The following is a 26,961-nucleotide window of genomic DNA, read 5'->3' on the forward strand; positions in this document are numbered from 1 at the left end:
GCAGGCTTTTTCCCACTTTGCAGTGATTATATTCATTGTTTGCTACGCACCAACTGTCTTCTGTCTTTCCAAAGGTTTCTTAAGAGTTTTGTGATAAAAATTTCTGGGACCTTTTAAGTTTTCCTCTTGCTTCAGTGACATTTCTAATTTAAAAAAATTTTTTTTTTTAAAAATTGAGAGAGAGAGAAAGAGACAGAGCATGAGTGGGGAAAGGGGCAGAGGGAGAGAGAGAGAAAATCCCAAGCAGGCTCCACACTGAGCATGGAGCCCAATGTGGGACTCAATCTCATGATCCTGAGATCATGACCTGAGCCGAAATCAAGAGTTGGATGCTCAACTAACTGAGTCACCCAGGTGCCCCTCAGCAACATTTTTAGAGTTTGATTCCTAGAGAGAGCAACTAAGCTCTAAGGTCTCATCTAGTCCTTTAAAAAATGCTTTTTAAGTACATGTATATGTTCAGTGTCTTCCTTAATAGAATTGTCTAGCTTACACTATTATAGTCCAAGTAAATCACCTTCTAGGTAGTTTTATGCTTTCATACCTAACTTTTTCTAAGTTTTATTTATAAGATTCTCAAGGACAGGGATTCAACATACTACTTTTATGTCTCACAGATTATAATATAGTGTTTGAATCCTAATATGAAGTTAATAAACTTTAATAGAAATATCTTTCTGTAGGATTTGTCAACCTCTTTAGAGGCAGTATATGGAAAGGCCAAAGAAGGGGTGAACTCTGAAGAAATACTTAAGAAATTTTATGACTGGAAGTGTGATAAAAGAGAGGAGTTCACCAGTGTTAGAAGTGAAACAGAGGTTTCTCTACAACGTCTTGTAGGATGGTTCCAGAACACTGTAAAGGTAATAAGAGCTCCTGCCCAGTGGTGGTGTTGGTGTTGCAGCATAAACCAGGGAATGTGGGCTTTTTAGGAATAATTTTTCAAATATAATTTACTACTTTTCTGAGGGAAAAAGGAGGAAAGGGATTGAGGAGAACAGGGCTGGGGTGAAGGAGTGAGGGATCTACATATTTCTATTCTCTAGGAGTATATATGAAAACAGCTTCAGTAAGCTGTTGTGGGTATAAGACAGTATTACTGGAATTTATTACAAGTTGTAGTGTATATTCTATAGCTGTAGTGTAACTGTATATACATGTGTTTTAGAGGGTAGTAGAGCTTTCTCTTCGTTTAGTTTCCTTTTTAGCAAGACATGTTTTAACATTAGTTGACTGACTAGTCATGCTTAAAATATGTGAATTGTTTGGCAGTGTTTAAATCTTTTCCATTCTAGAGATCTTAAATACCTTAAAGATATCTGAAATAAGTGAAGAACACTAGTCTTAGTTGATACTAGATATTAGAAAAGGTGTTTTGTGTATCATTCTTTTTAGTTCTTATTTATTACTGTAAAAACACCATGTAATTTTCTAAAAGCTATGGGGGCATATGGTTTTGTATAATGAACTCAGAAACCTAGTTAAATTTCAGCCTCATTTTGATACTGATTCTCTGTTTTTTCTGTTCTTCTGTCTGCTTTACAACCTTCTCAGCAAGGGCAGGGACATCCGTGGTGGCATTTATCTGTGTGAATGATTTACAAATATGCATTTCTAGCTTTGTTTTGGAAAAAAAGTCTTTAATCTCCAGCTACTTCCAGAACTCTTCATTTTTGGCACTTCTTAGTAGATATATTAGTATAACTAAGTTATTTCTTTGTCTTCTTATGTTATTGATCAGAATTGTCTCTCTGATTAGGTTAACTTTCACTTACCCTTTTCTTTCATTTCCATAGCTGTTTCCCAAATCCATATCTCCATAATCACATATCTGAATCTCTGAAATCAAAGTGACTAGTTATGACCTTTATGTTCTATAATTTGGGCCCTTGATTTTATTCTGTTTAACACTTTATTTTAATAAAGTCTATTTCCTGATAGAAAATACCTTTGTTTTCCTAATGAGATGGAAGTCATCTGGGTTTAATTTTTAGTTTTTAATCTCCAGATTGCTAAATACTTAGCAGGTCATCACCAAATACCAGGTATAATTATAGGCCTTTTTTATTTGAAAGGCCTGACATTGTCTGCTTACTGTTTATCAGCTTTTAACTTTTCACCTGAGCACTTAAGTTTCCTACCAGTTTTTTGTTTTTTGTTTTAGATAGTGTGAAAGCATGTGTGTGCATGCGTGTGTGTACATGCACTTGGGGGAGGGGCAGAGGAAGCGAGAATCCTAAGCAGGCTCCACCCTCAGCATGGAGCCTGATGTGGGGCTCCATCTCATGAGATGGACTGTAAGATCATGACCTGAGCTGAAATTGAGAGTTGGTCACTTAACTGACTAAGCCACCCAGGTGCCCCAAGATTCCTACCAGCTTTTAGTTAGACTGCTTCTTTTACTTTCCCCTCTCCCCCCAAATCTTGGTCTTATTTCTGTTTGTTTGTTTCTTTTCATACTTTTCCTCTGTATTGTCCTCTTCTGTCTCTTAACCACAGATTATGTTAAAAAAAATCTGTATTTAGTGTGTAATATGTGTGTACTTTTTTTTTTAATGTCTATTTATTTTGAGAGTGAGAGTGTGCATGTGAGCAGGGGAGGGGCAGAGACACAGGGAGAGAGAGAATCCCAAGCAGTCTGCACAGCCCAGCGTGGGGGCTCAGTCTCACGAACTGTGAGATCATGACCTGACCCAAAATCAAGAGTTAGATGCTTAACTGACTGAGCCACCCTGGTGCCCCTTACCTTTTCTTCTTTGATGTGTAAGTTTTGTGAGGGTAGTTTATCTTTCTTGTGTATCCTTATTTCTGCCACATTGCCCAGTGCATAGGCTAATGCTCTGTTCTAGGTATAAGGACACAATACTAATTGAAATAATTAAATGAGATATTTCATGTTTTAATTTTTTGCAAATGAGGCTTTCGATCTCTCTGTGGAAGAACCACTAACTTCTGAAGACACAATTGGTGTTATTGATGAAATCCTAGAGAAGACTGAGTCAAGTGTCTGCAAAGAGCTGGAGCTATCTCTGATTGTGAGTATTGTTAGTCTTTATTATTGCTTCCTTTGAAGCAATATAGTTTCTCTTCCTATTTAGAAAGTATGAAGACTGATCTTAGTTTTCTTCTTATAGACCTATTTAAAATAGTAACACTGTCAAGTTCTTTTTTTTTTTTAACCCTGTCAAGTTCTAATCCAAGTTCTAGTCCAAGAACAATGCAAACTCTTATTCTTCCACAGAGTAATATTTTCATTTAATAGGACTTTTCACATTAAAAATAAAGCCTAATGTTTAATTCTAGGAAAACTCCTAGGAAATTAATTCTAGGAAAAATTCTAGGAAAATTGTTCTTAATCTGAGTGTATCAGCTTTCTGTGTCATTTGATTCTTGGGTTTATCATACTCAAAGAGAAAGACTCTTTAGAATTTGTGAAAAATTGAAATAAAATCTGGGAGAGCTTTCGAAGTATATACACAAGACTGATTAGTATCTTCCTTTAGGTACTGTGTATGTTCTCTATTGCTGTGCCAAGTTAGAAATTAGTATAACTCCTAAAAGAGCATTTTGTAATGTTATTATTGCTTACTGGGACTCCTTCCCAGTTTTTCAGGTGGCTTACAAAAGTCTCATTGGTTATGTTGTTCATTTTACTTATTTCTTTTTTACCTCTTGCAACCTTATTCAGATTGGCGTTAAAAAATACATCTATGTTACTATATTTCCCTATTTTCAAATAGTCTGTATTTAGAAGGTTTAGTCAAACTTTAATTTTATTATTTTATTATTTTATTGTTGAAGTATGATTAATATATAGCATTATATTAGTTTCAGGTGTACAAAATAGTAATTTGACAATTCTGTACATCACACAGTGCTCACCAGGATAAGCTTAGTCACCGTATGTTTATTTTGTAACATTATTGCAGTATTATTGACTGTGTTTTCTGTGCTGTACTTTTCATCTCCATGACATATTTATTTTATAACTGGAAGTTACTTCTTTGTCAGACTTGATTTTAGAAGTGTTTAATAGATGATTTCTAAAAATAGTTTAAAGTGTTGAAGTTCTGTTTAGTTCCTACATTTAATGGAGTGGTATCCCTGATTTCCTTTAGTACTACTCTAGAAAGGTATAGGAATAATAGTGTAATGGGAGCAAAATTTCCTATATGAACATCTTTGACATCAATCTCTCTTTTGCTTAGAAAAAGATACATGCTTAAGAAATACTTTGAAATAGAAATTTCTTAAAGGCAACATTTTAAAGTTTATTCATTGTTATTGTAGGTTTAAATTATTTTGGATACTCTTTTGTCAGTAATTCCATATGTATGATTTATTTCACTTAGGAGCAAGGTGATGCAGACAAGGAGATCATTTTAAATACATATAGTCAAGTACTACAAAAGATCCGTTTAGAGGAAAGGCTTATCGCTACAGTACAATCCAAGTACAAGGACAGTATTGAGGTTGGATTATGCTTTATTTTTTTGGTCTTATATATTGATGCTTTGAATTTTTTAGGACTTAAGTTTTTTTTTCAAATAGTTTAATATCCAGTGTGTAGGTAATTATTTATTATTGCTAGGAAAACAGTGTAGCCATTGTTAGCTGATTTGTAATTAAATTCACCCTACAGTGGAAATAACAATTTAGTTGATAAAAAATGTTGAATTTTTTGATTGTTATAAATCTTTGATTTCCTTGTATTCTTTAAAACCTAACCTTTACCACATCTTCTTTATTAATTCATTATTGTTGGACATTTGGGTTCTTTCCATAATTTGACTATTGTTGATAATGCCACTATAAACATCAGGGTACATGTGCCCCTTTGAATCCCTATTTTTCTATCCTTTGTAGAAATACCTAGTAGTGCAGTTGCTGGGTAAAGATGTGGGGGGTGTATATATCCATAGACACATATATATGCATAGACACACAATGGAATATTAGTCATCAAAAATAATGAAATTTTGCCATTTGCAATGACATGGATGATGTGGATGGAGCTACAGTGTATTATGCTAAGTGAAATAAGTCAGAGAAAGACAAATACCATACGATTTCACTCGTGGAATTTAAGAAACAAAACAGATGAACATAGGGGAAAGGAAGAAAAAAGAAGAGAGGGAGACAAACCATAAGAGACTCTTAACTATGGAGAGCAAACTGAGGATTGCTGGAGAGGAGGTGGATGGGTGATGCACTAAATGGGTGATGGGTATTGAGAGAGCACTTACTGTGATGAGCCCTGAGTGTTCTATGTAAGTGATAGATCACTAAATTCTATTTCTGAAACTAATATTAAAACTCTGTGTTACCTAAGTAGAATTAAAATAAAAACTTGAAATTTTTAAAAACAAAAAAGAAAGAAATCTGTGTCAGGATCTGTGAAGATCCCAATTTGGTAAATCAAAAAACAAAAACAAAACCAAAAAACCTTATAGTTAGAATGATACTTTTGAGGTTTAAATCTGTATCATTGGGGTTTAACATTTCCCTGGTGATGGGTATCCAGAACATGGATAATGTTACTTGTGGTAATGTTACTTATGTTTAAACTTAGTGTGGTTTCATCTGTGGGACTAAATTAGAGGCAGTATGTAATATTCAACTAAACTTGATGAGTCCTTGCTCTATTCTAAATGTCTGTGTAGAATAAATAATCAAGAATAAAAAAATAAGTATAATGGAGACAAAACAAAAAAAAAAAACCATTGTTATCTTTATGCCTATACAAGTTTACAGTAGAAAATTTGCTAAAAACAGAAAGATAAGGAGAAGTAAAAATATCGATTATAATCCCCTTGACTAATGATCAGTGCCAGTTTCAGAGTATTTTCTTTTTGGATGGTGACTTATACACACACACACACACACACACACACACATACATATGTGTGTGTGTGTGTGTGTGTGTATTTATATATATATATATATATATATATATATATATATATATATATATATATGTCTTGTGCATTGATTGCATTGTGTTGTAAGTTGTTTTGAAGATGTTTCTTAACGGTGTATTATGAATATTGCCTATGTGATTAATGATTCTTCTATACTGTCATTTTGAGCAACTGTAACATCATCATTTGCATAGATGTATAACATGATTTAACCTTTCATCTGTGTTAGATATTCAGGTTACTTCTAATTTTTTTTAACCATGAGTAACACTGTACATACTCTTTTGCATAATTTTGTGTGTTTTTAAGATAGATTCCCAAAAAATGTTAATTACTAAGTCAAAAGGAATGAACATTTGTCTTTAGAGCTTATTATGAGAGAGAGAGAGAGAGGGAGAGGGAGGGACAGAGAGAGGGAGAGAGAAAGAATCCCAAGCAGGCTCTGTGCTGTCAAGGAGCCTGATGTGAGGCTGTATCTCACGAAATCGGAGATCATGACCTCAGCTGAAATCAAGAGTGTACACTTAGTCTACTGAGCCACCCAGGTGTCCCAAAAGGAATGAACACTCTTAAAACTTGATACATATTGTCAAACTACTTTGGGGAAAGGTAATTTCAGTTTACATCCTCACTAGAAATCCCAGTTTGCATCATCTCTAGCAAAATGTGTCTCATTGTGGGTCTCAGCGTGAAATATTTCTTTGCCCTTTGCTACTTTGATTGCTGGGACTGATACTCTTCTGAAAAGAAATGTGGTAACTAAGAAATCAGTTAGTAGAATTGTCTTGTTGAAAATTGTAGAATTTCTTATTTCATTCTGAACTCAGTTCAATACTAGTTGAATTTTAATAGAAATATAATAAATGGTCAGTAAGTGACTTCAATAAATATTGTTGTCTATGTTTTGAAAATACAGTAACTTTTTTTCTTACTAGTTTAAGAGGCAGATTATCGAATATTTAAATAAAAGCCCCAATGTGGATCACTTGCTGTCCATTAAAAAGACACTGAAAAATTTAAAAGCTCGACTGAGATGGAAATTGGTTGAAAAGAATAATTTGGAAGAAGTAAGGAAACTCTTGGTTCTTGCTGAATTCTGTGTGTACCTCATTTTACTCTGCTTCGTCAAAGTAATGTGTAAATACATTCTTTAAAATAGGAGAACCATTATTTACATTTTGTTTTATATATTTCATGTTTTTTCTTTGTATGTAAGTAAAATTATTATATTAATAGTGTAAACATTTTACCATGTCATTAAATGTTCTTTAGAAACATTTTATATTGCTGCCTTGGTTTTTAGTAACTGTAAATCCTTGAAAATAATTTAAAAATTCTTTTGGTTTAGACTGTTACAATACCTGTTATAATATACACCTATTAAAGCAAGGTACTCCTCTAAAGGTAGAATTTTGTCCTAAAGTATTTTTAAGATCATGATGTTTTTTGTTAGCTCTCTTTTTAATGGCTAGACAAACTATTTCTTGTGAATATACTAAGTTGTTTTCATATGATAATAGAACTGGAAGAATTAAGACACTCTAATCTGGACTAACCTTCTTCTTTAGGTTTGAAATTGAATAAATTTGTAATTCCTTGGGTTCCCTTGAGGATTTGATTTACAGACAAAAGGAATCCTCATTATATCTTAATCCAACTTGAACTGTCTGTCTTCCTCTTTGGAGCACTTAATTGGGCTTGAAGTGAAACTAATTTAATGGTTTAAAGATTTTTCTAGCTTCTTATTCTATTTTGGGCTGTGGGGAATGGGGTCTTTTTTAGTTGAAATTTTTTAACTTGGAGAAATACAATGTTGAAAACACACGTACTTTTTAAGGTGGCTAATTTATTATTGGAGTTTTGTGGAGTCTTTGTGAGTCCTACATTGTCTTTCCTTTAATAGACATACCATACATTTAGTCATTTTTTTTTTTTTTAACCAAATCTCATGTAGAAAACAATTCCAAGGGAATGTAATTGTATTCTTGTTCCTATTCTTGACATTTACTTTGTGATGGCAGTTGGTCATCTTCTTGGAGAAAATGTATAGCAAATTAAGAGACCAGAAAAATCTATGTTGATTTATGTCTTTAGTTTTTAATCCTTTTTGTAGGTTTGGGAAAAATCAGTGTTAGAATAAAGTAATAAATATTAATTCAGTGGGTGTTATGAGGGTCTGTTATGTGCTAGGTACAGAAGGATACATAGAAATCAGAGCGATTTGTTATAGAAGTTATATTCTAGTATACTAGGAAGACTTGTTTTGAGTCTACTTTAATAAACCTGTAAGGTCACTTTTTTCTTTCTGGTTAAAGTCGGATGACCATGATGGATCTGAAATTGAGAAAATAAAACAAGAAATAACTGACTTGCGCAATAGTGTCTTTCAGGAAGTTTATCGTGAGCAGGAGGAATATGTAAGTATTTAATTCTTTGAAGTTTTGAATTAGTTCTTACTCTAGAAATTGAATTCATATATCTATTTTATGAAGTAGACTATAATGACAAGGCTGGAGATTATATTGGCATAGTTATGTTTGCATAGTAATGTTTATGTGACTTTAGAAATTAATTTCTGATGAGAAAATAATTCATAACCATTGTACCAAATGTGGAAACCACAGAAAATTATAAAGAGGAAAAAAATCACCTGTAACTTTTCCATACAGTTATAACAGTAGTAATCACTGTTAACTTTTTACTTAACTTCCTTTTAGTCTACTTTCTGCCTGTTTTTGCAAGAATCAAGATTATAACACAAACATACTTTTGCATACTGCATGTTTTCTGTTTCATACAAAGCTAAAGATTTTTTCCTTTATTAAAATCTAAATGAACACTGTTTTAACGTAATGCTGCAATGAAAACACTAATGGGGCAGCATAATTTAGTTGAAGAATATAACAGAATGCAACTACCTGATTTTTGGGGGGAAATTACCTCTTTAAGTCTCTATTCTTATGCTAATATTTAGGAGAGTTTGTGAGTGTATTTTCTTTTTAAAATGGAAGGATCTTTTCCATTTTAAAATGGAAAGACTATTTTATGTTTCATGGATGTTATGGGGAACAAGTAAGGTAGACACTGCTTTGAACATTAAAAATACAATGAAAATAATACACATTTAAAGTGTTATAGTTTATAGTAATCTCATCTGACTGTGTATTTAATTATTTACCTTATGTGTATTTAATTATTTACCTTATGAACCTTGGATAAATAGCTGTCTCCCAGTGACTTGACAAGTATCCAAAAGTTTTACTTAATAAATGTGACAAGTGACTTTTCTAAGTATCCTCAGTTTTCACATTTGCTTCACAGTAGCTTTTGTAGGGCTGCATATTTGTTTCTTCTTTCAAGGCTTTTATGATTTTTTCTCTCCTAAATGAAATAACTATTATTTTAAAATGTTAAGTGTGTTCTTAATATTTTGAGAAATGATGACAATTCTATGATACAAATTGATGTTATCAACACACATTTTCATTTTAGCTTGGAAGTGATTATATACTTTGATTTTAGGCAAGATATTGTGCCTATTTATGTATACCAAGAGTAAAATTGGTAATTAAGTTTTTCTTCTATTAGCAAGATGGTAATTGAGATCCAAGATGACTCGGTCATTGAGATCCAAGATGATATTTCTTGTGGTAGAAGGCAAAGTCAGTGATTATGTATCTTATTAGGCTATCTATATACAATAGATTATGTATCTTGTTAGAGATACAATAAGGGAGTTACTGGTATGTTTTTTTTTCCTGAAGACCAACATGTCACAATTGAATATATATGACCTATATATATATATATCAATATATATATACACATATATATCCTTAATAAAAATATTTTTTAAATTTAGGAGAAGCTGAATAGCTTGGTACATAAATGGTTTCCTGAGCTGCCTCTCCTTTTTCCTGAAATAGGATTACTTAAGTACATGGTAAGCTTTGTTGCCCCTGAAAATTACTACTCTGCAGAGAGGGTTAAAAGTGATGGTACAATCGTGTGTTAGTGTTAAATTTATCCTTACTATGAAAATGTTCCTGATGAATAGTTTCTGGGTAATGTTAGAACTTTTCCTCAAGATTGTCTTTAGTATTGGCATATTGTATTTTAATGTTTATATTAATTTGCATGTTTGTTTCTGTTTTCTCTTTTCCTCATGTCTATTCAGTACATTGCATGGCACTTGTTTGAATGACAGGTGTTTATCTTCTTAAATGATAAAACAGTTTTAGCTGTTGTTTCAAGAGTTAGAATAGGGGTGCCCGGTTGGCTGAATCGGTTAAGTGTGTGACTGATTCCAGCCCAGGTCATGATGTCACGGTTTGTGAGATCGAGCCCCTGTCAGCTGTGCTGACAACTGGAGCCTTCTTGGGATTCTCTCTTTCCCTTTCTCTCTGACCCTCCTCCACTCACATGCTCTCTCTTTCCCTCACTCTCTGTCTCTCAAAATAAATAAACTTAAAGGAGTTAGAATAAAAGCAGGACAGTGCCACTCATGAGGAATTTAAGCAGAATATATCTTTTAAGTTAAAGCAGGTAGTAAAGAATTCTAGAGAACTGGTCAAGTAGAGATGTTGACATGGGTATAGTTTTCTAGGTAGGCAGGATTCAAAGCCTGGGAGATCAGTATATTAGATAGAAGGGCAGTATAGAACAGGATTGGTAAACTCTGACTCTTAGGGCAGAGTCTATTAGCTCTGTGTTTTATATTGCCTGCTAAGGGTAAGGGACTAGATGAAATATCTATTCTGTAAGATTGTCATTAAACTCATGATAATAGCTTAAATGTAGTACAGAAAGGGTTGTACACATAGACTTATGAACTATAAATATGTAAAATTAAAGTCTCCTTAAATTGTTACAGCAATTACTATCAAATTTTTCCAGACTAGACTTTAAAATAATGTGGTGTTTTCCTCATAATTATTTAATTCTAGCTTAGACACTCTCTCATGTAGGATGCATGGTGGGTGAGTATGTGGTGCTGTGTAGGACTTGGAAATTAGTTTTTAAAAATGTGCTGATCTCTTCATTGTGGAACATTATAAAACATTTTAATCATAGCTGATGAACTCTTTTATTGATTTTAAGTTGTTTGACTGTGATGTATGCCTAGGAAACCCCTGTTGGTTGATTATATTTTGTGGTTTACTTAAATATATTGACAACACATAAAAATAAAAACCAGAAAACACTTTTGCAACCCTTGTTACTAAAACTACACCACGATAAGATTTACCTTGATCTAAAATGTTGGTAGTCAGGTTTTAGTGCAAAAATTTTATTCCTTTTGAAAAGTGGCAGAAATATCTAATAGAATTAAAATATTTGAAAGCCATTTTCACTTTTGAGGATTCCACTTCAGAGGCAGAGGTGTTAGAATTACTTCATAGGGGTCATAATTTTTAGAGTTCTCATTCTCATTCTGCAACCTTCTTTGTATTTGTTATCATTTTAATATTTTTTAGGAAACACATGAAGTTTTCCAAGTAAACATCAGGGTTTTTTGGATGCATGTCTGATTAACCCAGTTATATTTAGAATTTGTTCTGGAACTGTAGCAGCCATTACATGTATGTTGATTATACTTTGGGTGAGAGGATTTCAAGAGCTAGGAACTAGAAAAACTAGGAAGCATTCAGTATTTTTATTTTATTGGTTTCTCTAGTAGGGTTGATGATGTTCAAACCATCTCATAGCATGTAGTTAATTATGTCGATGATTTAAAAGTAGTGGAATTGTTTGGATTCTTCAACTGTAACAAAAATTTGTGCCTAGAAATCTGGTGGTCTTCTTACTATGAGTTTGGAACGGGATCTTCTTGATGCTGAGCCCATGAAGGAACTTAGTGGCAAGCGCCCTTTGGTTTGTTCTGAGGTAAATGGACAGATAATTCTTTTAAAGGTAAGTTTAAGTTTTGATTTATGGGAGATTCAGACATATTACAGGGGAGTGGTGGCATTACTTTCAGGAAAGTGAAAATCCACTGCTTGTTTTTTGAATTATATGAGTTGACTAGCCTGATGATTATGCTTCCAGTTTGGCTGCCAGAACTAATTTTGAATTCAGAGTTTCCCTCATTTCCCTAAATAACACATGTCTTTAATTGGATATACTTGGTTGTCTATTTTGGGTGAACTTATTACTTTCTGTCCAATTCTAGCCTTTTAAAGTTCTTATTTTCTTATGCTTCTCTTAGAAATCTCAGCTATTTTGCCAATACAGTCTTCTCTTTGGTTACTTTACTGATCTGGGAAACTGTTTATCATCATAGGATAATTAATTTGGCCATTGTGGCAGTGTGTTATAGAATATTTATTAAGGTATAGGTAGAATTGTTCTTTCTAAATTATAAAGGAAATTTATATATTCAAAGCAGGTAGAAAAGGTACTTATACAATTAAAAAAATTAGATGTAATTTAATTTATAATTACTATGTTTAAGTTGGAATGATGTATAACTATAGTAGGATTTTTAATGTTGGGATTATCATTGCCTCTTTTTCTGGTATCAGGGCTATTCTGTAGATGTGGACACAGAAGCCAGGGTGATTCAGAGAACAGCTGCCTATCACAGAGCTTGGAGAGAAACTAAAGAGGATTCTGGGTTGCTACCACTGATATTCCTATTTTTGTGTAAGGTAAAGTTTTTTTTTTAATGTTCATTTTATTTTTGAGAGAGAGAGCATGATGGGGGTGGACAGAGAGAGAGGCGGGGGGACAGAGGATCTGAAGCAGGCTTTGCGCTGATAGCACAGAGCCTGACACAGGGCTCGAACTCACAATCCGCGATATCATGACCTGAGCTGAAGTCGGACACTTAACCGACTGAGCCATCCAGGTACCCCAGTAAAGTTTTTATGCTAATCTCTTACAGAAAACATTTTATTTACAGTAAGTTTTACCTCCAAGCTTTAAAAAGGTAGTTCATTCCTTTTAACAAAAAGAGAAAGTTATTTTGTATAATCACTGTATACTGAAAATACATTGAAGAATTTTTCACTTTGAGTTTCATTCTGTTTTGCTTTTTTAGTCTGATCCTATGGCTTATCTGATGGTCCCGTACTATCCTCGGGCAAACCTGAGTGCTGTTCAAGCCAGTGTGCCTTTAACTTCAGAAGTGAGTAAAAAACACTATTTCTAATAAATGAGAAAATAACACCTAATGTTAGAGGGAATACTACATGCTTTATATATTATGTAAAATTTTGCCTGGTATCAGGCTATTTCATTGTCACATCAACCCTGTGATGCTGTTATATACAGATGAGAAAAATGAGGGTCACAGAGATTCAGTGACTTGCACAGGGTCCTCAGCAAGAGGCAAAGATAAGAATTGAAATTAGGTCTTTTGGTACCAAAGCCCATGCTTATAACCTTTAAGTTGTGCTGTATGTAAATTGCATAGTATAGTGTATTTGATATTATAAGTGCTTAAGTAACAGCTTTAATTTGTATTGTAAATTTGAATTAGTAATAAAAATACAGGATGCCCTGATTCTTCTTATCTGGTAACACTATTTAGTCTCTCTTTCTAGGTGCTTTATATGTTCATTATTTGTAATCTCAATGTTAGGGGCTGTAGTGTCTTAAGTTATGTGTGTATGATGTTACATAATCAGGGCTTCAGGTCTTTAATTCCTTCTCTATGCTATATTCTTATTAAAGGATCATTTGGAGGTACTCTCCTGGAAAAGTCTTTTAATTAAAGAAAAGATTCAGTGTTAAAATGATTTGCCTACTTCCTGACTTCTTTTTTGTGTGCTTATCTGTAGGAAGCTTTAAAGGTCATGAGAGGTGTTGCCCAGGGCCTGCATACATTGCACAAGGCTGACATAATTCATGGATCACTTCATCAGAACAATGTATTTGCTTTAAATCGTGAACAAGGAATTGTCGGAGATTTTGACTTCACCAAATCTGTGGTAAAATATAGTGGTTTTACAAATAGGTTAATATTTAATATTATTAGACATTAGTTCAGCCTTTTACATAATATGGTAATTTATTATGAGATCTTTGCCTTGGTTAAGACATGTAGCATGTAATATAAACAATTAACTGTTACCAGCTAGGTGCTAGAACAAGAGTTTCTAAGTCTGTGTATTGTATTTTTTAAACCTAAGTATTAGGAGCAGACTAACATTATATTCATTGGCATTGACGACACTACTTGTTAATTATTTTTTCATCATCAAGAAATATTTAATTCCTTGGATATATACAAGGAGAACTCCTGTGTCCCCTTCTGCTTGTGCCCTCCCCCATGTAGATTGAATGTAGTTATAGGTACTTTGCTATTTTTTGATTAATGGGCATTTTTAGAAACTTGAGAACCTTGGACTTTTCTGGGGTTTTTTTTGTTTGTTTATGTAAAAGTATTTTAAAGTTTATTTATTTTCAGATACAGAACATGTGAGCAGGGGAGAGGCAGAGAGAGGGAGAGAGAGAATCTGGGGCTTGATCCCATGAACCGTGAGATCATGACCTGAGTTGAAATCAAGAGTTGGATGCTCAACTGACTGAGCCACCCAGGCATCCCTGGACTTTTCCATTTAGTTTAAGTGCTGGTTCAACTACGTTAGTTGCTAATTTGGTGTCATATTACCTCAGAACAAGCAGTTTGTAGAGATAGGAGATATCAGACAATGAAAGAGCATATTGTGGTCTATTTTTTTTTTTTTTTTTGGCAGAATGGGTGGCCTCAAAATATATATGATCACAAGGCAGCAGTTTTTTAAATTTTATTTTATTTTTTTAGAGATAGAGTGCATGTGCACATGAGCAAGGGCGAGTGGCAGAGGGAGAGAGAGAGGATCTTAAGCAGGTTCCATGTGCAGCATGGAGCCTGATGCAGGGCCTGATCCCATGACCCTGGGATCATGCCCTCATCTGAAGTCAAGAGTTGGATACTCAACTGACTGAGCGTCCCAGGCGGCCCAGGTTTCTTTTTTAAAACAACAGCTTTATTGAGATATAATTCACATATTATAATGTGTACAATCAGTACTGTTTTTCAGTATATTGACACAGTGGTACATTGATCACCTTTCTAATTTCAGGACACTCCCTCCAAAAGAAACTCCATATGAATTTGCAGTCACTCCTCATTTCCTCCTTTACTCAGCCCTTTGGAAACCGCTAATTCAATTTCATCTCTGTGGATGTACTAGTCCAGACATTTCCTATAAATGGAATCATTCAATATGTGGCCTTTTGTGATTGGCTTATTTCATTTAGTGTAATGTTTTCAAGGTTTATGTGTCTTATAGCATGCATCTGAACATCATTCCTTTTTTAAAATGCCCAAGTAATATTTTATTCTGTGGGTGTACCATATTTTGGTTTTATAGTCATCATTTGATAGACATTTGGGTTGTTTCCACTTTTTGATTATTGTGAATAATGCTGCTATGGACATTAGTGTACAAATTTTTGTGTGGACATATATTTTCATTTCCCTTGGGAGTGGAATTTTTTGCTATATATATTTGTTTTGCTCTATAGTAACTCTTCCACCTTTTAAAATTTTTTTTCTTTTAATGTTTATTTTTAACAGAGAGAGAGAGAGAGAGATAGCAAGCAGGGGAGGGGCAGAGAGAGAGGAAGACAGAGTCTGAAGCAGGCTCCAGGCTCTGAGTTGTCAGCACAGAGCCTGATAGGGGGCTCTAACTCATAAACCGCAAGATCATGACCTGAGCTGAAGTCAGATGCTTAACCCACTGAGCCACCTGGGCTCTTCCCACTACCCCCTTCTCCATCATTTTCCAAGTATACCATTTCCAGTGATTTCTAATGTCAAAGGATGATCAGTAACAAGAACATGAACCCTGGATTCAGACCTTGGCTGCAATTCTTACCCTCCCACTTACTTGCTGTGTGACCTTGGGTTTTAAACTCTTTGAGGCTAAATCAACTATAAAATGGGAATAATATCTACCTTAAAGAGTGATTGTAAAGGTAAAGGTAATTAGCATGATAATTACTTAGCACATACCACTAATTGTTAATTATGTCTTCTCCTCCCAGTATGTTTATCCTTGCTTCTCACAGTGTAACCAAAAGACCAGTAGCTACAGCATCACCTGAGAGCTTGTTAAGAAATGCACAGGGTGCCCGGGTGGCTCAGTCGGTTAAGCATCCGACTTTAACTCAGGTCACAATCTCGCGGTCTGTGAGTTCGAGCCCTGCATCAGGCTCTGGGCTGATGGCTCGGAGCCTGGAGCCTGCCTAAGATTCCGTGTCTCCCTCTTTCTCTGCCCCTCCCCCGTTCATGCTCTGTCTCCCTCTGTCTCAAAAATAAATAAATGTTAAAAAAAAAAAAAAAGAAGAAATGCACAATCTCCATCCCAAAAATGCTGAATAAAAATTTGCATATTAACAAGATCCCAGGTGATTCACATGCACTGTAAAGTCTGAAAAGCAGTGATCTTGACAACAGACTATCTTTCAAATTTTTCTTCCTGATTAATATTTCAATCTGAAAGTAGTGTGAAAAAGTTGAGCAAAGGTGAGTTTAATCAGTATTTCAGTGTAAATAATTTTAAATGAAAATTAAAACAATGTTTTGGGGGATAACGACAGTTGACAAGTCAGTATAAAGGGGGAAGAATAATTCTTGGAGTAATTATGATATGTATAATATTGCAAATGGCATGCTCAAAAGGTGAGTTAACCAGGACCCTTACCAGTTGAGAACCTTTTTAAACTCCTCATTTAGTTGTTTTTCTTAGGACATTATCTTAATTTTCAGAAAAACTAATATAAATATTTCAATAAATATACATTGTATAAATCCTTCATAATCCAGCATTTCTTTATAGTTTTACATTTTCATTTTCTCATCTTTTTGAGCTACCATATAAAAACCATTAAGACTGCATATACATAGGTGGCATTACCGTGTGATTTGCAGATGACTGAAGTATAAAGCATTATGACTTATACTAGTCAAAAGGGAATTGCTCTGGGGCACCTGGGTGTTGCACTCTGTTAAGCATCTGATTCTTCATTTTGGCTCAGGTCATTATCTCACTGTTCCTGAGTTCAAGACCCATATTGGGTTTGGCGCTGACAGGGTGCCTGCTTGGGATTTTCTCTCTTTCTAAACAAACTTAAAAAAAAAAAAAAAAAACTGGTCAGACAATAAAATGTTCGCAAGAATGCAGAGAAATTGAAATCCTCAAACATTGCTGATGAGAATGTGAAAAGATAGAGGAATCACTTTGGAAAATAGTTTGGTACCTCAAAAAAACCCCCCAAAACAGGGGTGCCTGGGTGGCTCAGTTAAGTGTCTGACTTCGGCTCATGTCATGATCTTGCACGGTTTGTTAGTTTGAGACCTGTGTTGGGCTCTGTGCTGACAGTTCTGAGCCTGGAACCTGCTTCAGATTCTGTGTCTCCCTCTCTCTCTGCTCCTCCCCTGTCACGTTCTGTCTCTCTTTCTGTCAAGAGTAAAAAAAACAAAAAAACAAAAAAACAACATTAAAAAAAAAAAGAAAATGATCACAGCGCCTGGGTCACTCAATCGGTTAAGTGTCCACCTTCGGCTCAGGTCACAAGTTCACGGGTTCGAGCCCCACTTCCTGCTCTGTGGTGACAGCTCAGAGGCTCAGAGCCTGGAGCCTGTGTCGGATTCTATGTCTCCCTCTCTCTTTCTGCCCGTCCCTTGCTCCTGTTCTCTCTCAAAAATAGACATTAAAACAATTTTAAAAAATGATGTGCCTGGGTAGCTCAGTCGGTTAAGCGTCCAACTTCGGCTCAGGTCATGATCTCATGGTTTGTGAGTTCAAGCTTGGAGTCGGGCTCTGTGCTGACAGCTCAGAGCCTGGAGCCTGCTTTGAATTCTGTGTCTCTCCCTCTCTCTGCCCCTCTCCCGCTCACACTCTGTCTCTCAAAATAAATAAATAAATAAACATTAAAAAAAAATTAAAAAGAAAGCAAATTAAAAAATGATCAGTAAGGAAGGAAAGTACTTTGTTGACTTCCAATTTTTAAAGTTATTTAGAATTTTCAGAATTAGAAAATAGCACTCCTTCTTGCCCTAATGAACTTTATTTTTGCAAGAAGTACCAAATATTTAAATAATTGGTGTTTTTTGGTTTTTAATCTACTTCAATCTGTAATGTGAAATGTAACCAAAGTCTCACTATTAATTGTATGAGACTAATTTTAAGAGCAATTTATAATAGCAAAAATTGAATAAAAATATTTTAAAGCAAGAGAGAATGAAATATTTCAAATGAATTTGTTTTTTTGTGTTAATTAAATGCAGAGGACTTAACTCATCTGTGTTGCCTCTAAAATTTTTAACCTGTTGTTTTTGTAGAATCAGCGAGCTTCAGTGAATATGATGGTTGGTGACTTGAGTTTGATATCACCTGAACTGAAAATGGGAAAGCCTGCTTCTCCAAGTTCTGACTTGTATGCTTATGGCTGCCTTTTATTATGGGTATGTAATTTTTTATTGTAATAGATTAGTTTCATATATATATATGTATATGTATATATATACACATATACATATATATGTATATGTATATACATATATATATATGTTTATTTATATTTATATTTATTTATATTTATTTTTATTTTTTTTATATTTATTTATAATTTATATTTATTTATATTTATATTTATATATTTTTATAAATATATATTTATATTTATACATATGTTTGTACATATATATATGTATATGTATATATATATACATATATATGTATATGTGTATATATATACATATACATATATATGTACAAACATATTTGTATGTGCTTAAGTATATAAAGTGATAATTTTATAGTGGTTTTGCTCAACATATTGCTCTGGATGAAAAGCAGTGGTAGATTTTTAGAAGAAAAATTAGAAAAATTTAGTAGAAAATTGTTCTTTTCTTTTTTTTACAGTTTTTTCAAAAACTATTCATATACTTCCTGTCACCTATTGTATACTTTCTACAATTTGCTTGATATATATTTTACATATTATGCTATTGTTTTACCTTTCTTTAAGGCAAGATTAACAGTGAAGATAATTTTGTCCTATATTAATCTGTAAGCAGTTCCTGCATATGTGGAAAGTAAATGTTAAATGAGCCTTGAGTAAGTGTTCCTGTTTTCATTATAAACCAAATAGCTGTTTTTTAATCCATGGCTTAAACCTATTCTTTCCTGTGAATTTTGAGGGATTGGTATTAACAAGGGAGGAATATCTGTTTTTACTTCTTTTTTTTGTTTTTCTTTTTTTATATTTTTCTGTTTTTATTTCTTTTGCTTAACATTGTTCTGGAGGTTCTAGCCCAGGGGTCAGCAAAATTTTCTATAAAGGGCCAGATGGTAAATATTTTAGGCTATGTGAGTCATATAGTCTCTGCTGCTCCATAAGGTAGCCATAAAATATGTAAATGAATGAATGGCTCTGTTGCAATAAATAAATAAGTAAAACTTTATTTATGGAATTGAAATTTGAATTTCATATAATTTTAATGTGTCATGAAATAGTATTCTTTTTTTTTCAAGTTTATTCATTTTTGAGAGAGAGAGAGAGAGAGCAGGGATTGGGGCAGAGAGAGAGAGAGAGAGAGAATCCCAAGCAGGCTCTGCACTGCCAGCCCGGAGCCTGATATGGGGCTTGAACTCACGAACTGGGAGATCATGGCCTGAGCTGAAATCAAGAGTTGGATGCTTAACTGACTGAGCCACCCAGGTGCCTCGAAATAGTATTCTTTTCTTTTCTTTATTTTACTTTTTAAATGTTTATTTAAAAACTGAGAATAAACTGAGGGTTGATGGGGGTGGGAGGGAAGAGAGGGTGGATGATGGGCACTGAGGAGGGCACCTGTTGGGATGAGCACTGGGTGTTGTATGGAAACCAATTTGACAATAAATTTCATATTAAAAAAATAAATAAAATAAATGTTTATTTATTTATTTTGGGAGGGAAAGAGCGTGAAGGCAGGGGAGGGGCAGAGAGAGAGAGAGAGGAGAGAGAGAATCTCAAGCAGGCTCTGTGTTGTCAGTGCAGAGCCTAATGTGGGTTTTTATCTCATGACTGTGAGATCATGACCTGAGCTGAAATCGAGTTGGATGCTTAACTAACTGAGCCACCCAGACACTCCTAATTTTCTATTAAACACTTAAAAATGTGAAAACATTCTTGGCATGTAGGCTGTATAAGAAATAAGCAGTGGCATAAATTTGGTGTGCAAGTGAGAGTTTGCTGATCCTAGTTTTAGCCAGTATAATAAGACTACAAAAACAAATAAAATGCATACAGTTTAAAAATGGAGAAGTAAAGCTGTTTTTATTCAAAAATGACATGATTAATTATGTACAGTCTTGAGGAATGTACTTAAGAGCTACTACGACTAACCAGTAAGTTTAGCAAGGTTGCAGGATGTAGTCAGCATAATAATTAACTGTATTTCTCTATACTAGCAACCAACAATAGGAAATTGAAATTAAAATCATTTACATAGGTATCAAAAATACGGAGTTTTTAGGGATAAACATGACAAAAGATACGTAAGACCTATACCCTGAAAACTATGATATATTGAGCAAAATTAAATAAGATGTAAATAAATGGAGAGTTGCATCATGGTCATGGACTGAAGACTCAATGTTGTATGGATGTGAATTCTTTTTTTTTAATGTTTATTTTTGAGAGAGAGAGAGAGAGAGAAGAGAAGAGAAGAGAGAGAGTGTATGTGTGTGGGAGAGGGGCAGAGAGAGAGGGAAACACAGAATCTGAAGCAGGCTCCAGGCTGAGCTGTCAGCACAGAGCCTGACGTGGGGCTTGAACTCATGGACTGTGAGATCATGACCTGAGCCAAAGTCGGACACTCAACTGACTGAGCCACCCAGGTACCTCTGGATGTGAATTCTTAAATAAGTCTATGGATTCAATACAATTTCAGCAAAAATGCTTCTGGGCCTTTTTTTTTTGAAAAATTGTTTTGATGTTTATATTTGAGAAAGAGAGACAGAGTATGAGCAGGGGAGAGGCAGAGAGAGGGAGACACAGAATCTGAAGCAGGCTCCAGGCTCTGAGCTGTCAGCAAAGAGCCCAGCATGGGGCTCAAATTCACAAACCACGAGATCATGACCTGAGCCAAAGTTGGTGCTTAACTGACTTATAAAATATTTTATATAAATTATACCTGGATGTCAATTACTGCCTCAGTGTATTTCTTCTTATTCTGTACTTCTCCGTCAGCCTAAAAATATGGTTAAGTCTGGTGTATCACAAAAACAAAACGGGTGCCTGGGTGGCTCAGTCAGTTAAGTGTTGGGCTTCAGCTCAGGTGATGAAGTTGCACTTTGTGAGTTGAAGCCCCATGTCAGGCTCTGTGCTGACAGCTCAAAGCCTGGAGCCTGCTTCAGATTCTGTGTCTCCCTCTCTCTCTGCCCCTCCCAGGCTCGTTCTCTCTCTCTCTCAGAAATAAACATTAAAAAATTTCAAAACAAAAAATCCGCAGTAATTTATTTATTTATTTATTTATTTATTTATTTATTTATTTTAATGTTTATTTTGAGAGAGAGGGAGAGAGTGCAAGCAGGGCAGGGGCAAAGAAAGACAAATACGAAGCCATCATGGTCATAGACTGAAGACTCAATGTTGTGTGGGTGTGTGAATTATTTCTTTTTTTTTTAATGTTTATTTTTGAGAGAGAGGGGGAGAGAGAGAGAGAGAGGAGGGAGGGAGTATGTGTGTGGGGGAGCGGCAGAGAGAGAGGGAGACACCGAATCTGAAGCAGGCTCCAGGCTTTGAGCTGTCAGCACAGAGCCAAACATGGGGCTTGAACTACCAAATGGTGAGATCATATGACCTGAGCTGAAATCGGCAGCTTAACCAACTGAGCCACCCAGGTGCCCCCACGGTAATTTCTTTACTCATTGTTTTCTATGGCACATCTTCTGAGTTCCTTTTACCTTTGTGACTGGGCATTTCCTTTACTCTTCTTTAATGCATGTTAAGTGTTAGTGCCCCCACCATTTTTCCTTACATTCTACTAAAATTTTCACTGTATAGCCTTTCCTTGGGTTTTCTTATTTACTCTCTTAGTGTCTGGTACCATTTATTTGTTAGTAGCTCCCACATTTATGACAGTAACCCAGTTCTCTGGCCAGAGTTTCCAGTAGTGTGTACATTCCTGCTGCATAACTTCATCTTAATTTACTAGATACCTTATATTGTTCCAGAAAGGACACAAGGCAATTCATTCACAGAAGTACTTTAAAATAGAACAAGACATGATAAATTGAAAGTAGATAAGAAAGAGAGGGTGTGAACATAAAATCAAACCATGAATGAGAGTACTACCAAATATCCACCACTGAAACCTGTTTAGTACTGCTGATACACAATTCATGTGTTGCCATTCTTTTCTTAGAGCAGACACTGCAAAATGATCATGGTCATGTTCATTGGGCTCAGATATGACCTGAAAATAGCACTCAAAGGGATTAGTACTGATTGAAAAACAAGCCTTTTTTCTATCCTTGATGAATACATTTTCTATGGATAAGCCACTTAGGATAGCTCTAATCTTTCTTCTAGCAATTATAAGAAAGGAAATCTAGTCTGTCATACAAACCATTATCCCTAAGATCAAAGTGGGCCAGTTAGGACAAGCACAACTATTAGTTTTTGTTTTGTTGTGGAAATTTTTACTCAGAAACAAAGAATCATGAAACTCTTTATACTCTTCAACCAGATTCACTATTGTCAACATTTAATTACCAAGCTATTCTTAGGGATAAGACTAGAGGCCCTTATAAAAACAACATTTTACATTCCTAACCCTATGTCCTGAGTTACGTGATACCTAAAAAACAAAAATAGGTAACACTTATTGAGTACTTACTATGTATCAGTTACTTTGCATGTATTTATCCAACCTAATTCTTGCAGTGGTCTTTTGTAGTAGACTCTGGGTCTGGAGTTCTCTCTTGTCCAGCAAGAGAGTGGATGCAGGATTGAAATGAGAGAGAGGCTAATGTCCAGGAGGAGACAAGAGCCTGAGTAAGGGTCCTTGCTCCATTTTTACTAGGATCAGAAGACTTATAAGCATGATGGGCATGCACAAAGAGACAATTAAACTGTGAACATTAACTCATAGGTGTGAGGGAAAGGGGGTTTTGAAGATATGTGGTATTAGGGGTTTTGGTCAGTAAAAACATATTAGGGGTTTGGGTCAATAAAAAACAAAGTCCTGATGCCAGGCAGATGGTTGTTTACAGCAGGCATGAAGTACCCCATCTGTTTATCTTAGCTAGCCTAGGGGATAAGACAGAGCATGCTACATCAGGGTCAACAAGGCATCTATCTTTTGCTAATTAGCTCCACTCTGGGCAACTTTGCCCTGCTGCTGTCTATAGCCCTGTTTAACTATTTACCTATTTTGGTCCTTCCTTCCTGTGAAAGCAGCTTTCTGCTATTGTGCTAAATTGGGGAGTGCTTCCTCCCTGAATACCTAATCTTGTTTACCCAGTCTTGGGTATTTTCATCCTGAGATTTCCTGTTCCTATACCTTTGTCCTATATTGGGGGCCTTTGCCCTGTTTACCTAATCTTGTTTATCTAATTTTGGATGCGTACATCCTGTGTCTTTCTATTTCTTTATGGCTTGTTGACCCATCGGTGCAAGCTCAGGGAATTCCTAAGCTTATTCCCCACAGCCTTATGAGTGAGGAAACTGAGGCAAAGAGAAATTAGATGATTTGTCTAGGATCCCATGGCTGCTAAGAGGTGGAACCAAGATTCAAACCCAGCCAGTCTGTCTCCAGAATGTGCACTCTTTACTACTATCCCATTTCACCCAACTTTCCCCCAATAGCCTTTTCCAGTCATCTGAGCCAACAACTTGTGTTCTACTTTGATTCTTCCATCTCCCTCATCTTGCCTTCTAGTTAATCATGCCTTGGCATTTTTACCTGTTATGAATTCTCAAAATTTTCTAATTATCTCTTAGATCAGTGTGCTAGTTCATGCTAATAAGAGGCTAATTAGCTTCTTAGTAAGAGGCTTGTTAGAAGATAAGCCTTTGTTAAATAACAAAATGTCAACTGAATAAATTTTAAAGATCTATTAGCTTTATTAATCAATTCATGGATCTGGCAATATCCCGTCTAGTAAGTAGAAGCGAGCTCCAAAGGACTATAGAAAAGGAAAGGTTTTTAAAGGTAAAGTGGAAGTAGAATAAAAGGAATCATTTGCAAAAAATCCATTGTTTTAGGCAAGATCATTCTCCTAAGGGGAACAAAGGGGATTTGTCAATAAATTTCCTAGTGCTGACCAGGAAATTCCTATGTTGATTGGCTAGAGGTTACATTCCTTGGGGGAGGTTGAAACTGAAGTTAAGTTAGATATTAATAAGTCTTGGTTTACTGACTTGGGAGCTTAACTTGAGTGATACCATTTTTGGGCCTGTAGTTTTCTTTTTATTAACTTCTTATAATCTGCAATTTTCTTTGCTTTGATGCTGGATAGAATGTAGTTTTGAGGACTCAGTTAGGGTTCAGTCAGGAAAACAGAAGCCATGCTTTACTTCACTTCTAAAGAGTTTTAATATAGGAAATTGAAGCTTTTGTTGAAAGGTGTAGGATAACAGAGGTAAGGGAAATAGTAATCTATTTCAGCCTGTAGCACTTGAACCACATGGTTCTTAAGAGTTTGTCTGGATGCTCCTGGGAATCTCAGGAGTCAGTAAGCAAATCTTACCTGCCGTTTCATTTTGTTTTATGTATGTTTTAACTTCCTTTGAGATTTCTTCTTGACCATGAATTATTTAGAACTGTGGTATTTTCGTGTGTTCAGACATTTTCTTACTGTATTTCTCTATTTCTACTTTGATTTAATAGTGGCCAAAGAGCGTAATCTATGTGATACCATCCTTGAACATTGGTTGAGGTTTGTTTTATTGCTAGGATATGGTCTATGTTGGTGAATATTTCTTGAGATCTTGAAAAAAAAAATGTGTATTCTGTTATTGGGTGGAATTTACTATACATATACATGTAAATTACATCTCGTTAATTATGTTCTTCATATCTTTTTATCCTTACTGTTTTTCTATCTAGTAGTTTCATTAGTTTTTGAGAGAGCTGCTGAAGCCTGCAACTCTAATTTGAATTTGTGTATTTCTCCTTTCAACTTTACCATTTCTGCTTCCTATATCTTAAGATCTTATTGTTTGGTGTGTACATATTAGGATTGTAATGTCTTTCTGGTGTATTGATCCTTTTATCATTATGTAACATCCTTCTTTGTACTAATTTTCTCTGCTCTAACATCTACTTTATCTTATAATTAATATGACCATCTCTTTGTTCTTAAAATTAATTTTGTGTGGTATTTTTTTTTTACCATCCATTTATTTTAAAACTGTGTTGAATTTGAAGTCAATTTCTTGTAAATATGGTTGTACATACTATTGCATTGTGTTTTATATTTGCTAAGTCTTTGCTTTTTAATTGAGGTAGTAGATACTTATGGTGATTTAAGAAATATTTTTAAAACATGGGAATTTTCTAGTTAACACTAGGAAATTTTATTATTTTTTTAATTGAAATGTAGTTGACTTACAATATTATATTAGTTTCAGGTGCACAATATAATGATTCAGCATTTATATATACACATTATGAAGTGAATCTAGTTGCCATCTGTCACCATATAAAGTTGCTGAATTATTACTAACCATATGCCCTGTGTTTTCCATTGCATCCCAATGTCTTGTTTATTTTATAACTGAAAGTTTCTATCTTTTAATCCCTTTCTCATCTTTTGTCCATCTCCCCCAAATTCCACCCCTTTAACAATCACCAGATTATTCTCTGTATCTATGCGTCTATTTTGTTTGTTTTTTAGATTCCACATTGAAGTGAAATCATATGGTATTTGTCTTTCTCTGTCTGACTTTCCTTTAGTATAATACTCTCTAGGTCAATTTATGTTGTTGTAACACTTAAGGTGATTATTGATACTTTGGGAGTAAGTCTATTATTTTATTATTTGTTTTGTTTTTTTTCTTTTTCTTATTTATTGATTTTTCTTGCCTTCCTTTGGGTTACTTGAATATTTTTTAAGAGTTGATCTTGATTTATTATGGTGTTTTTGAGTGTATTGCCTTCTGTAGTTTTCTTAGTTGTTAGTATGGATATTATATGTATGTGTCTTATTACATTCTACTGGTATCAGTGTTTCAACACTTTGAGTGAAGTGTAGAAGCCTTTTGTTTAGGTTCCTTTGCCCTCCTACTTTTAACCAGCATTGTCTTGAATGTGAGATAGTGTAATACAATCAGTCATTGTATATGATTTAGGAAACTTATGGTGAGAGGGATAGTCTTTGGTATTCCCTCATATTTCTGTTCTTTCCATTGTTACTCCTTCCTGATGCTCCAATATTCATTTTTCTTTTAAATGTTTATTTAATTTATTGAGAGAGAGAGAGAGAATGAATGAATCCCAAGCAGGCTGTGCATCGCAGAGCGTGTTGCAGGACTCAGTTCCATGAACTGTGAGATCATGACCTGAGCCAAAACCAAGAGTTGGATGCTCACCCAACTGAGCCACCCAGGTGCTGCACCCCGTACTTCTTTCAAAATTTATTTCCTTTTTGGTTGAAGTACTTCCTTTAGCCAGTCTTTAAGAGTATGTCTTCTGGTGACATATTCTTTTAGTTTCCCTTCATCGGAGAGCATTTTGATTTCACCTTTTTTCCCGATGGATAGTTTTGCTGGATATAGAATTTGTGGTTGAAAGTTCTTTTATCGGGTGAAAGATGTGCCACTTCCTTCTGGTTTCCATGGTTTCACATAAGAAATGCTCTGTTATTCAAATTGATATTTCTCAGTAGGTAATGTTTTTCTTCGGTTGCTTTCAAGATTATTTTGTTTTGTTTTTAGTTTTCAGAAGTTTCATTAATTTGAGTTTATCCTATTTGAGTCACATTTTTTTTGTTTTTGTTTTTTTTATGTGGGGGCCTTAAGACACCCTGTCACTCTCACTCCTCCCGTCCCA

The 26,961-nt window shown here is 34.7% G+C and overlaps 1 protein-coding gene across 3 annotated transcripts in view; it reads left to right on the forward strand.

The window, feature by feature from the left end:
- STK31 (serine/threonine kinase 31) overlaps positions 1-26,961 on the forward strand; it is a 75,621-nt gene that overhangs the window by 36,101 nt on the left and 12,559 nt on the right. For 2 of the 3 annotated variants that reach the window (XM_042968304.1, XM_007089047.2), the window contains exons 12-22: positions 684-863; positions 2,919-3,035; positions 4,353-4,472; positions 6,857-6,988; positions 8,237-8,338; positions 9,784-9,864; positions 11,709-11,834; positions 12,446-12,571; positions 12,964-13,050; positions 13,706-13,855; positions 18,259-18,381. In XM_042968304.1, the coding sequence (XP_042824238.1) occupies positions 684-863; positions 2,919-3,035; positions 4,353-4,472; positions 6,857-6,988; positions 8,237-8,338; positions 9,784-9,864; positions 11,709-11,834; positions 12,446-12,571; positions 12,964-13,050; positions 13,706-13,855; positions 18,259-18,381 (1,344 nt within the window). The remainder of the gene's footprint in view (positions 1-683; positions 864-2,918; positions 3,036-4,352; positions 4,473-6,856; positions 6,989-8,236; positions 8,339-9,783; positions 9,865-11,708; positions 11,835-12,445; positions 12,572-12,963; positions 13,051-13,705; positions 13,856-18,258; positions 18,382-26,961) is intronic. The other variant, XM_042968320.1, reaches the window with a different exon arrangement.

The sequence above is a fragment of the Panthera tigris genome, chromosome A2 (genome assembly GCF_018350195.1).
Source record: "Panthera tigris isolate Pti1 chromosome A2, P.tigris_Pti1_mat1.1, whole genome shotgun sequence".
Taxonomy (NCBI): domain Eukaryota; kingdom Metazoa; phylum Chordata; class Mammalia; order Carnivora; family Felidae; genus Panthera; species Panthera tigris.